General features: G+C 33.9%; 1 protein-coding gene across 1 annotated transcript in view; it reads right to left on the bottom strand.

Moving 5' to 3' along the window:
- LOC126734573 (RNA polymerase II elongation factor Ell) overlaps positions 1-13,302 on the bottom strand; it is a 131,840-nt gene that overhangs the window by 30,626 nt on the left and 87,912 nt on the right. Inside the window, exons 3-6 of the mRNA XM_050438259.1 lie at positions 6,362-6,606; positions 6,132-6,298; positions 2,374-2,521; positions 2,228-2,298 (exon numbers count right to left, since the gene is read on the bottom strand). Of these exons, the coding sequence (XP_050294216.1) occupies positions 2,228-2,298; positions 2,374-2,521; positions 6,132-6,298; positions 6,362-6,606 (631 nt within the window). The remainder of the gene's footprint in view (positions 1-2,227; positions 2,299-2,373; positions 2,522-6,131; positions 6,299-6,361; positions 6,607-13,302) is intronic.

Below are 13,302 nucleotides of genomic sequence, written 5' to 3'. Positions count from 1 at the left end.
AATTTATTATGGTCATATAATAAAGAGATCTGAATGCAAAATATGTTTTTTTTTAAACTGAAGATATATGAAACTTGAAAAGAATTGGTCCAAGGACTGAACCTTACTATAGGGGTACACCTATACACGTAATTCCACGAGAATGTGAAAATTCCATGTTATCCATTACCACCATCTGTTTTCTTTCTTTAAGATATGATTGAAAAACATGACTGTAGTTTGTTCGAATCCATAATACTCTAGCTTTCCACCCATAACGTCATAATCCAAGGTATCGAACGCTTTAAAGTCTAGCAGTACCAAGGATGATATATTGCCCTCGTCAATAGAAGCGATTATATTAGCTAACACCGAAGTAGTACTATGATTCTTGCGAAACCCAGATTGCCAATTGCAAATTTTTTCGTTTGTCATGAAGTCTTTTGATTAAGTTGGAATAATTGAGATAAGTCTAAGCTCTAAATAACTTTCAGGTTTACTAATCTTGGGCAGGGGTCTTATTAAAGCACACTTCCAAATATCTGGAAAATACCCAATTTCCAAACAGCAATTTATGAAATAAATTAGGCACGATATTAAATCATTTCAGCTGAAATAACATCACAAACATACGCATTTGATTTAAGATCATTTATTATTGTTAAAATTTCATTCGCAGTTGCCAATTTAAATGAGAATTGTTTCGAAATTTGGCATTTTTATAAAAATTCGTTGATGCAGGGCAATCATTTAAAGGACTACATACTGAAGAAAAGTAATTACTGAGAGCATTTGGATTTTTTCAATGTTCAGGAACTAGGCAATTATTTTTACTTTCTAAATGTAAATTATTTATTGCTTTCCATAGTTTCTTGCTGTAATTTTTACGCTGATGCGATTCGAAAAAAAGATTTCTTTTCAACTCATATCGCTTTACAAGAGTATTTCTCATTTGTTTGTAAAAACTCTAATTTCCTGCTTCACTTTCAGATACTGTAAATGAACTTAGCACTCTATCTCTTTCCTTCATAAGCAAATGGTTTTGATATTCTGCCTGAAATTAGCGACCCATGCAAGTATACATTTTAAAATAAATTTAAAATATTCTTATTTAAAAATTAAACTTTTTTTTCTAGCTCTAAAATACCTGTCAAATGTTAGGTTATTGATGTAACGAATATCTCTATAAAAACTTATTTTTGGTGGCAGTTTTATAATCTTAATATTAATTTCACATATTTCATATTAAGGCAAGCATCTAATGTTGAACAATCAACAACAGTTGACAGTTATAATATATATCAATAATTTTTTCACAGGTATTTGAAATACGTGTTGGTTCAGTTACCATTTGAGTAAAATCATAACCAGCAAAACATTCAAGTAATAAGTTATTATGAGAATGACATACATTTACATCTATAAATAAAATAAAATGGCAGGTTATTTCCTTCATCTACTTCTTGTCATATATTTTTTAACCACTCAAAGATTGTTATGGCTCTGATTCTTGAGACTTTTTTAAAGAAAGTATGAGTGAATATTTCATGAATTTTTCGTGCTTTAAAACTGTTAAATATTTGACAAATGGCATACTCGTCTATACTAATCAAGGAAAAAGCAAAGTTTTAATGAATATTTTCAAGAAGAATTATCTTACAAAGAAGTCATCATTGAAGCTGTTGATGAAATGAAATAATTTTGTTTTTTGAACCAATTTTTTCCACTGAATCACTAAATGATGGTTTTTAAGGTAATTAAGGAATAAAACTATTCAATTTTATGAAGACGCCTGAAACTTAGCTTATGAGGCCTAATTTTTATGGAATAGAAATAAATTTTCAATGAATAGAGTTGTTTCTCGGGGTAACAGGATACATATCGTTGGTTTACAAAAAATCAAAATTAAACGTTAAAAACCTTACAAGGGATTAATCATTTCGGCAGCTCTAATTAGGCCATTTTTTCTGTCAATTTTCTTAGCAAACTTTCATTATTCATGGTCTCATAATTATCTTATAATTCAAAAATTTTTTGAGTTAGAGGCAATTTTTTCACTCTAGGAACCAAATAATTTTTTATATTTTTAAATGAGTTTTAAAGTCATATTTGTATTACTAACTCTTAAACAAAAATTGGAATAGATTGAGTTCTGCAGTGGTGCCATTTAGAAAACCCAAGTCTTTCCTTGATTCAGACCCCATTTAACAGTCGACCTAATGATTCGTCACAAAACAGAAATACAAACCTTTGGTAAGACGTTCATGCAGTTCGTACTTCTTAAAGGGCCTTAAGGCCAGCAGATGAACCAATCGCTCACTGCAATTAAAAAAAAAAAGATGATTGAATCTCTCCTCCTTTGTATGTCATATAATAAAATAAACTAATAATTACCGTAATGATCTCTTGGCCACCTCCGGCACGGAGGGTTTCCGATTATGTTGGACGGTGCTTCGTTGGGAGCTGCTCACGTGATTACTGCCGAGCCCATTGGAGGAAATACCGTTACTCAGGGACGAATGTGCCGACGGCTGTGAAAGACCTACGGGGAAACTTCAGTAAAAAAGTGTAACCACTTTGAGTCCTGAGGCCTTGCAACCATTACTCGGCACAAAGGGAACAATATATCTGTACCAGAGAGGTAAACAGTCGTAACTCCATTTTTACCCGATATGGAGTTAATATCATTTTCGAACTGAACTTCTTCAATTTTATATTATGGTAAAACATGGTAAGTCCTGCGTTGTGGGTTGCCTGTATTTTCAGTTTTGATAATGTAGTATCTCCACATATCAGTGGGGTAAAGAAACATATCTCCTGACACGTTTCACTACGTCCAGTGTCGCAATGTGGTATATAGTTAGTAAGTCCGCGGAACGTAAAGTAGCAGCAAAGTGCTTATAGTTAATTACTAATATTTTAGTGCTGGATCTACTATAAAACACTTAATTATTTGGTCCGACAACTGCCCCAGCCAGAATCGCAATATTATTATGATGCTTAGTTATCTTTAGCTACTAAAAATTTGTCCAAACTTGAAAATTATTGAACACAAATTTTTACTGAGGGGTCATACACACATAGGAGCTGATCACGTACACGCTCTTATTGAAAGGACTTTAAAAAAGTAACCAACCATGGAAATATGTACTCCTTGGGACTGGCAACAATTAATAAGATCCACAGGCGCAACTGTTATAAAACTATACTCTATTTCAGAAGTGTGTAGAGCAATAAAACCTCATTAGGTATGCAAAAGTGGTACCTGGTGATCCACCAATATTTTATGCCACTACCTTAGTTGGGTATTAGTTTCAATGTAAAATTCTTTCTTTTCGTTGACTGCAGGTAGTGCCACCCGGTTTTGGGTCAATTTATGAGTTTTGCCCATTGTTACCCACTGATAAACATTGAAAACGGTTCGCCAAAGGCGTGCAACTGGGACTTGTTTTTTACCTTATAATTAATGTACTTAAATGCTATTTTATTTTAGAAAGTTACTTTTGTTTAAATGGAATAATATATTTTTTTCACAAATTTATTGAACATAATATGTAGAGTAAAACAGTTGAAAATGTCACTTTTGGATCTGGCACTTTTTGAACAGTGTATAACAATTTTAAATTATAATAGATTGTAGTCTTCTTCGTCATCTGACAAACTGTCATCACCTCTTGACATTATAATTAAAGGATCGACTGTCTGATCGATGAGGTTGTCAAGATCCCACATTTTGTCCTCTTGCTTAATTACATGCTGGACTGCTTTTCGCCAATTCTCTGGTGTCGCTTCCGTAATGGCTTGATCAAACAGTAGCTTAACATCTTTCATTTTAAAAGTCGTGTTTTGTCTTGCTACAAATCCTTTTACCTGCGCCCATATCAGTTCTATAGGATTTAGTTCGCAATGATATGGCGGTAAGCGCAGTACAGTTATATTATATTTTTCGGCTATATCTTCCACGGCGTATTTCATGAAACGAGTTTTGTGTAAGTTTGCTATTGCCAGCAGTTCTTTTTTTATCAAATTTGCTTCAAACGCAATACTTTTTGCAGTCAGCCAATCGATAATTTCTTGCTTTCTCCAACTTGAAGTTGGCGTCTTCTCTATTCGCCGTGAATGATAGCTTGCGTTATCCATAACCACCACCGAATTAGCCGGAAGAAATTTTATCATTTCACCAAAATAGTCCTCGAAAACGTCTGAGTTCATGTCTTCATGGTAATCTCCTGTGCGAGTCGACTCAAAGGTTAGCAGACCTTCTTTTAAAAATCCCTCTTCGCTTCCAATATGTGTGATTATAAGTCTTTTTCCTTTTCCCGAAGGTACTTTAATACCCGTAGACAGGCCTTTTATGAAAGCTTGGCGAGCACTGGTTATATTTTTGTCTTGCCACATTTTTTGGACTATATAACCTTCGTTAATCCACGTCTCATCAAGATAAAAAACTTTCTTTTGCTCCCTGCGGTACTGCTTGATACTTCTCAAGTATTGTTGTCTCCAACAAACAATTTCGTCGCTCTCCAGTAAAAGTGCTTTGCGGTTATGCTTTTCCCAGGCAAAATCCATATTTTTTAAAGTTTTCCATAAAAGTTTTCTACTTATCAACGGAATACTGTCATCTCGGCCAAGCTCCATTAAAATTTTGTTTAGGGTGGGTATTTCCTTTTTAAAATAAAAAGAGTGAACTTTTCTTCGAATTATACATTTAGCATTTTCATCAAGGACTTTTGTAGGTCGTCCTGACGTTTGCTTGGGAGATTCCACTTGACCTGCTACTTTTCTTTCCCGCAACAATTTGAAAATGGTGGACTTTCCAATTCCACTCATTCGAGAACATTTTTCAACAATTTCTTGCACAGTAAAACTAGGGTAATCGTGTTTTATGCAATCATGTACATTTAAAATAATAACTTTTTCACACAACTCGCGATAGTGGAGAATTTTTAGTACAGCTTTTCGTTGGACTGAATACCTCCATTTTTTAAATATTGGGATAATAATATTGTGATTACACTACAGCGTAGCAGTGACTACTAACGTTTAAAATATGATTTAAAAGTATTTATAGTCTGTATATATTACCTGACCCCATTTTTGCATGTTACAAAGCGTTAAAAGATAGGTACCTATACAAAAGGATTAAAAGTATTTATTTAGTATTTAATCTCTTTCAAAATAAAGGCATTTAATCCGTGAAAATTAAATTCATAAATATTATAAGTACCTGCGCCTATGAACTACCACGAAATGTAGCCAAACAGAACGGAATTCCCCAGTTTATTGCTCTATACACTTCTGAAATAGAGTATAGATATTTCTGATTTTGTTGTTGACTATTTGTATGTTGACTATTTGTATAGTCAACCTAACTCTCCTTTTATTAATAAGAAGAAAAATACTGAAAAGCAAGACTTTTTGATATCTAAAGTTGTATATCTTCAAATTAAAGCTGATCATCCTAGCACTATATTTTACAAACTGAAATTTAACGATGAAGAGTTTAAAACTTTAAATGTGACCAGATCTGTTCGAAATCCAATGCCACTGCCCAATGAATTGCCTAGTCTGCGCAGTAACATAAAGGGAATAACAAAGAAAAAACTTGATTTTTTAATAAAAAGTTTGGAGTGGGTTCCTAAGCAATTTCATAATTTTTTTAAAAATGTTCCTATTTCTAAAGCAAAAGGCCAACATAGTTCCGATGAAGAAGATGGCGATTGATTTTTTATCTTCTATAAATCCCAATTTATTTGTTTAATAATTTTTTTTTAAAAAACATTTTTTGTAAAGAAATTTATGAACATTAATAATTTTAACCTAAACAAATAAAATTGGTTGTGCAATATAAAGCTTAAATTTTTATGATTACCTGTTTTTTCAAATAGGGGTAAAAAGTCGTAAGTTTAAAATTAAGATACAGTTTCTAAATTAAAATGAAAATACAAATTCAAATAAATTAAAAATAGTGGTTAATAAAAACCTTTATAACGATAAGTTAAATACCCCAATTACACTTTCGTACAATGTAGAATAATCACTCAAATCTTAAAGTGAATTAATTTAACAACTTATTTTCCTTATTACTTAAATATTCCTTTTATGGACATACCATTGTTTACCTCTCTGCTATAGATATACATTATACTCACTTAAGGGCGGTTTAACAACTGGCGGACTCTGATACGAAGACGGTTGTTTCATCAAACTGTCCCTCATCGAAGACCGGGGCGGTGGTGGTTGCGGCTGATGGGACACTGGCTGCTTGACTTTGACTCTTCGTCCGATATCCGTTTGGTTCGGTTTAATTTCGCGAGTACTATGAACCAAATAACAACCCCTTAATAAACAGTATTTAGAAAATTGCGCTTGTATGCATTACCATTTATTTTTATATTTGTCTTCGACTTCGTTCATACGGTTCCTGGTCGCCTCGTAGATATCCTCGTTGGCGTTCACCCGGATCTTGTAGCGGACGTTACCGAGACTTTCCAGGTTGCTCCGGGGGGGCGTGCCCTGGATACACTCGAAACTGCCTACCGGGCCTCCCATGTCGTCCGCCGACGACATGTTGAAGCTGAACAGGGTGCGTCCCGACTCATTGTGCTGCGAGGGAAATGACAATTCCTGCAACAAGAAACATAATTTTACTTGTATCGTCTGGTAATCAGTGCGAGAATATTCATTGGCGCACTTAGTTTGATTTGAGAGGCGCCATCTAACAGTTACGCTTTGAAACTTAATTTAAAGGAAACTATTCGAATATCACCAGAATACGGGAAGGAATACAAGGATCTATGTAGGAAAATGATTTAGCGCTGTAGTCCCGATATTGATATATTTATTGTGCATATAATCAGTTGCTGTTTAGAAAGAAATTATTTTCCCCTGACTTGGAAAAAAGCCAAAGGTATTCCCTAAAAATATTTTGAATTTAAGAATAAGCATTTCACCGCGTTATCGAAGATATTTGAAAAAATACTCAATCTGCAATCAAATGCTTAAATATTGTGATATAAATAAGATAATACGGAATACCAGAAAACCCATGTGGGTTTCGTAAGGGCTTCAGTACAGCAACTGCGTTAGCGTAGGTAAAAAATGATATTTTTGAAGCCTACGATATAGAGTTTGCTATGCTGCGTATTTTGCTCGACTACTCAAAAGCATTTAACTAAAGCATATAGTATAATATGAAGGTTGTAATTGTTCCAAAAAGCTAAATATTTTACTGTGGTAACAAAACACTGCAAAATTATTGCTTATGCTGAAGATACGCAATTGCATTTTTTAATTGACCCTAATAACATCTTACACGAACTTACACAAATTTAAACTCCATTAAACCTATCAAGACTTTATTTGCATCTAAGAGTAAGGTTGAGTTCTTGCAAAATAATATAAAAATTTGCATTGGATTCATAACTAAGATTTGATCGCCACGTTGCTGAGTTTAAAAATAAAGCATTTTATAGTTTAAAGTTATTGTATTGTAATCGTCATTGTCTTAATTTGAACTTAAAAAAGGTATTGTCCGAGTCTTTAGTTCTTTCAAGATTGAAACTATTGTAACTTCATATATTATCTTTCCTTAGTTTATAATAGTCTTCCTGTAGGACGTCCATAGACTTCATGCGATGTAACTGGACGTCAGATCTATTCTACATCCCATTTTTGTGTCACTAGGACGTCCAATGGACTCATGCTTACTGAGTTCAATTTATAGAAGAGAGTTTTAATTAAGTAACTATAGAATTAATTAATTTTGGTCGCAGGTAGTCAGTGAAAGACAAATCATTTGTCCTTTCAATTCTTCAGTCCAGTCCACAAAAGGCAGTCCACAGCCGGCTTTACAAGTATTTAAGCCACTTTTTTCAATATACTCATAAATTGACCATTTGCTTTGACACAACTCATTTTGCTGTGAGGGAAATGACAATTCCTGCATCAACAAACATAACTTCACTTGTATCGTCTGGTAAGTGCGTAAGAATATTCATTGTCGCACTTGGTTTAATCTGAGAGGCGCCATCTAACTTCTTCAGTTTTCATTTGTATACCGTGACTCCTAGAGTTATACGCTTTAAAATTTGAGGTAAACTAATCACATATCAAAGGAATATGAATGATCTATGCAGGAAAATGCCGCCCAGGTTAAATAAATTAGATTAACGTTAACGTCAACTATAAAGGGAAGTGCTTTTTATTTAAATAATTTAAAGTTGGCTGAACTTAATTTAAAGCTCCTCATTTCTTTAGGAATAGTATTTCCCTTGTTTCCACACAGATGGCACTTGGCAAAACTGATGTATGGTGAGATCTCAGGTTTTGGTTTTATTGACAGATTCAGAATAGGGACTTAGACTATAGACACCACAGATATTTCTGCACAATATTTGGGAATTACCAATTATTGCTCTAGTGAGTGCTGTTTCACATAAATCAGAGATGGATTTTTCATTAACAGACAAAATTATGAGTAAAGTACCGGTCTTGGTAAATATTCAGTCGATCTGCAATAAAGTCTATGAATTGACTGTATTTCTTGAATATCATAACAACCCGGGATTTGTCTGTAAAACGGAACACTGATTGCGTATTGATGACCCTTGCATGTCGTAATTTCCTGATTATGTTCTGTTTCTGTAAGTTTAAAACAAGGAGAGTAGGTACGTTACATTAATCCGGACTTGACGTGTGAATACCTAAATTTCGTTAATATTGCTAAATAATAATAATTAAATGATAATTTGTCGACAGAGGGTGAATTTACATTTTTACTTGTATATGATAAACAACTTAATCTCTATATTTTATGCATATACAGGGGTAGTTCCAGTTTTATGGGTTTCTAAAAATTGTACTTTCAGAATTATCACTCAATTATTGTTAACAGGGGATTTAAACACATACTATCTTAATGAAGATATACTCTTTACTTGATAAGTCTCTTAGTCTTTCAATCATGAGCTTTTAATTAGTGGTCCAACCACGAAGTCCACAAATCCACCATAAAGTCTAAGGTCAATAACCAATGTGAGACAAATCTAGTACCTTCAGGGTTATCAGATTATGAAGGTATTATTGTAATATATATTTACCTGGAAATAGAAAAACCTAGAACCATAGATAGATCAATAAAAATCTAAAATGCTTTAAAAAATTGCCAATAAATGCACTACTACAATTACAAGCAAATTTCCTTCAATTTCTAATAATCCTCTCCTAGAAATGATGTACATAATATATCTATGTATGCTCATGTTGTGGTCAGGGTACTCCAACATTAACCATGCTTCAGTGATTGCAAAGATATACCTTTTTCCTCCACAAGTAAATCCTTGACATTAAAAAATAATGATATAAAGGATCGTATGAGCCATTCCAATATACAAATAGTGGGTACCTGTAGTCTCAGGCAGCACGGTCCACTGAAATATCTGCATTTGCCTTTATATTGGATTTAACACATTTCATACACTTAAGAGAACGCTCCTTACACTCTGGGACATATTGTTTCTTTGTTGCACTCGTCTGATAAATTGTGGAAACCACAACACATAAAACATATTCTTGTTTCATCATACACTTTGCAGTAGTCATAGCCAATGAAAACATCACTCTAATGAATTCTATGTTTGTACATATCACAGTCTACTTCAATTAAACAAGAGTATTATTCTTAAATCGTTTCATTGATAATGATGCAGCCATGGGTATGGCTATGGACACATTTGCTGCTTTAATAAGCCAATGACCACCTGTGAATCATGATCTTGTTAAAGTGACCAGTTGCTTTAACTTCATATTTATCTAGTAATTTTTTAGGAGTTAATTAGGAGACTTTGTTCAGTCCATCCTTAGTAGAGCAGTTGACAACCACTTTTCAATGGGATTTAAATTGTTTATAGTTTGGAAGAGGTCTCTTGGTCTCTGGATTCTGTTCTGTTTTTTCTCAGACTCACAGTTTATCTTACCTCACTGAGGGCTTTTCAGTTCTTCCTTTAATGATCAACAATTTCCTCATCTCTTAATAATTTGTATGATATAGTTTTGGGGAAGGATAATGGGAAAAGATTAAATGTCTTTTTACAATTATAAAAAATTGACCATCCTATCAAAGATTAGGATGAATTATCAAGGAATTGGTAGATTAATATTAAAAGCAACTACCGACAGTCTGTTATGTCATGTTAAAATTTGATTATAGAGGAAATAAGGTCGATGAGAATCTTTAGTCCTCACAGATATCTTACAGCACTTTTGCAACAAAAATAAGTGAACCAGTAGTTTAGTAGTAAGGAATGGAGTACAATTTTGGAGATTTGTGAGGAACCAATAAATGCAGTCAATGTTTGTCCAAAAATGAGCTGTAAGATACTTATTTAAGGTTGGTTCTAAAGAGCAGTGCAGGCCTCTCTTTATTTCTGAAAGAATTTTAACATTGACTGGACTCTTTATTTTAATAACAGCGAATATCGTATAATTTGGGATTACTCATCGCCAAAACTTCGAGAGAGTGTGGAGTGGTAGGCTTTTAATTAAGCAGGTAAAGAGGTTGCTATCGACTAAGGCCTATTATTTTTTTGATCAATTTTTTAATGGTAGATTGTAATTTTATAAAACTGTGTTTTAACAATTTTAATTTGTTTTTATCTAAATGAAGGATGATAGAGTATTTTGTTTTTGTTTTTTAGTGTTTAGCATTTCAGTACCTGTATAATTTATTACATTTTGTGTCCTTTGTATCACTTCAAATTCAGCTTACTAATTTTTTTTTCAGCTTTGTAAATAAGAGTGTTGAGCTCTTCGTACAATAAAACCCTTTTTAATTTGATTAGTTAGGGATAAAAAGCATCAAATTTGCGGTTAAATTTCAAAGAATATTGACCTGAAAGGATAATTATTTTCCTCTATGAGTGTATATTTCTGGCTACAAAAGTGACCAGACGACTCAAAAAAAAAGTCTGTATCGGATTAAACCGGGCATATCTGCGTCGCCGATAAACGAACTATCGATTCGGAATTTTTAACGAGAATTTCGCATTTTGTCACTTTTCAGCTTTCGTTTGAGGTTCTTTTTGTCCCGTTAAGGCTGGATCAACATTCTTATTCTACCAGTTTAATCACGATGCCGCTTTGTGATGCTTTGTGCCAAAATCCTTACTCAAATCAGAAAAAACAGACACTTTAAAAATACACTTCCCAGTGACGTAAAACCGCGATCTTGTTTGTTTATTTGGATTTTTTGGAAGGATCAATTATCTTTTTTGAAAAATGCCAAAAACTGAATCATCCAAGTGGCGGTCTTGGCGCTCCATCAAAAATTCTGTACAAAATTACGAGAAAATACAATAAAAAAAACAGTTGGTCGTCTATCGTTTCACTTTATTACGTCCATACTCGGTTATCTCGTCTCCAATTAAGATCCTCGCTCCCTCAGCTTTTAATTAAGTAGTTAATTGATGCTCGAAGCGATAATATGATGCCGTGCTGCTTTACTGCCCACAATGAGGACTGCTAAAAATATCATTTGTAGACCAGTTCATGAAATTGATACAAGCATTTTAACCCCCCTCAATATTTATTCTTAAAATACACTTTTCTTAGTTATTTTTAATTCTCTCGCATCCCTGGGGTACAAAATTAACAACCCTATACTGCGGAAGCCTATAGAGACGCTTAAAATAACAGAAAGGCCCACCGGGACTAGGGAAAGGGGATCTTTTCACCCTTTTAGGAAAGGGCGGTTTATCAAACAAAAAACCTGTTTCAAGGGTATTTACAGTTGTGTACAGATCCAGCTTTTGATTTTGTACAGCAAACTCTAAGTTTTCTCTCGAAAACGTTACAAAAAAATTACAGTTATCGCAACTAACTGTCATCTGGTGATCTGTCTAGAATACTGAGGGTATGTACCGTTATCAACTGTCAGTACTGAATTTACTGGACGTCGTTCCGATATTTATTTCAGTTTACTGATTCAGTACTGAATGACGTCATAAATGCGTCAGTGACGTCATTAATCTTTACTGGATTGACTGGGGATAAAAGCTACTGTAGGTACAGTAAAATAGTGGGGGAATGTCTAAACTGTCAGAAGTGTTGTTGATGTTAATTTTTTGAATATTCTTGTTTACGTTGTGGGAATTATTTTCAAAGTTCAAAACATAAATTGTTCAAAATAAAAGCTATGGCTATGGACCCCTAGAATGTAGCAGCCATGATAGTGGCAAACACCGTTTCCGTTTTATTATTAACTGATGACGAGGAAGATGAACTGGGGCCGTATTTTTGAAACCATTCGACTTTGATTCGCATACGAAATTAGAGGATTTCGCACGAAAAATCGATATTCGTATTTTCGACCGCTTCGTATGCGAACATTTTCGCATGCGGTGTCTCGAATGGGTATATACCATTCGAATTTCAAAGTTCGTGTGCGATTCTGCCGCTTGTCTTGTTTTGATTTTAAACTAGCTTTGTTTTTTTTCTTAATTTGTGAGTTGGTTAAGTTTTTTTTTTGGTTGTAGTGTTTTCTTGTTGTTTATTGAAAAAAAAATAAGAATAATCAAATAGCAAGATTAAACAATATTGTGCAAAGAAAAGTCGTCGATGCACTGGAAGAGACTAAAACTCTGGCAGATAGAAGGAATAGGATGTACTCTTCATTTCTTGACCCATTTGAAATGTATTCAGATTCTCAATTTAATAATATAGATTAAACAAGCCTATTACGATAGAATGATTAAGCCTATTACGATGATGTGCTCTTTATGTGCTCCAGAGGCTGTGTAAGTGTGTAATCTGTCCGCTAGTTTTATCCACAAGGCTTGTGCAGTTTTAGCCGAAAAATTTTGGGTGAATTTGCCCGACTTTAATTCCGGGTGCTTTTCCATAAATGAAATTAGTTCTTTCTTTCGCTCGCTCGACACAAAACCGCAATATTTTTTATTTTTTGAATTCATTTAAAAAAAAAAGTCGCAAAAACTCAAGAAACGCCATGAAAAAACCTCAAAATTCCCTTATGTTTTTAAACTTAAATTTTAGGTTAGGTTAAATCTTTATCGTCTTCATCCCGGTTGACACGGCCTCCAATAGCACTCGACTTTGCTACGTTGCCACTACATTTCATGTTCGCATGCGAATGAAATTTCGAGTGCTGTTCAAAAATGCACTTTTTAATTCGTGTGCGAATTTTGCCGCTCGACTTTGTTCGCATTCGAAGATTCTCGCATGGTTTCGAAAATACGGCCCCTGGACCAAGAAGACTTTTATATTGCCCAATTACAGGCTTAAAAACAGGCCCGTATTCGCGTTCCA

Source organism: Anthonomus grandis, chromosome 3, assembly GCF_022605725.1.
Source record: "Anthonomus grandis grandis chromosome 3, icAntGran1.3, whole genome shotgun sequence".
NCBI classification, from domain to species: domain Eukaryota; kingdom Metazoa; phylum Arthropoda; class Insecta; order Coleoptera; family Curculionidae; genus Anthonomus; species Anthonomus grandis.
Note: the sequence above shows the minus strand (reverse complement) of the source record. Positions and strands in the feature narration are given on the sequence as shown.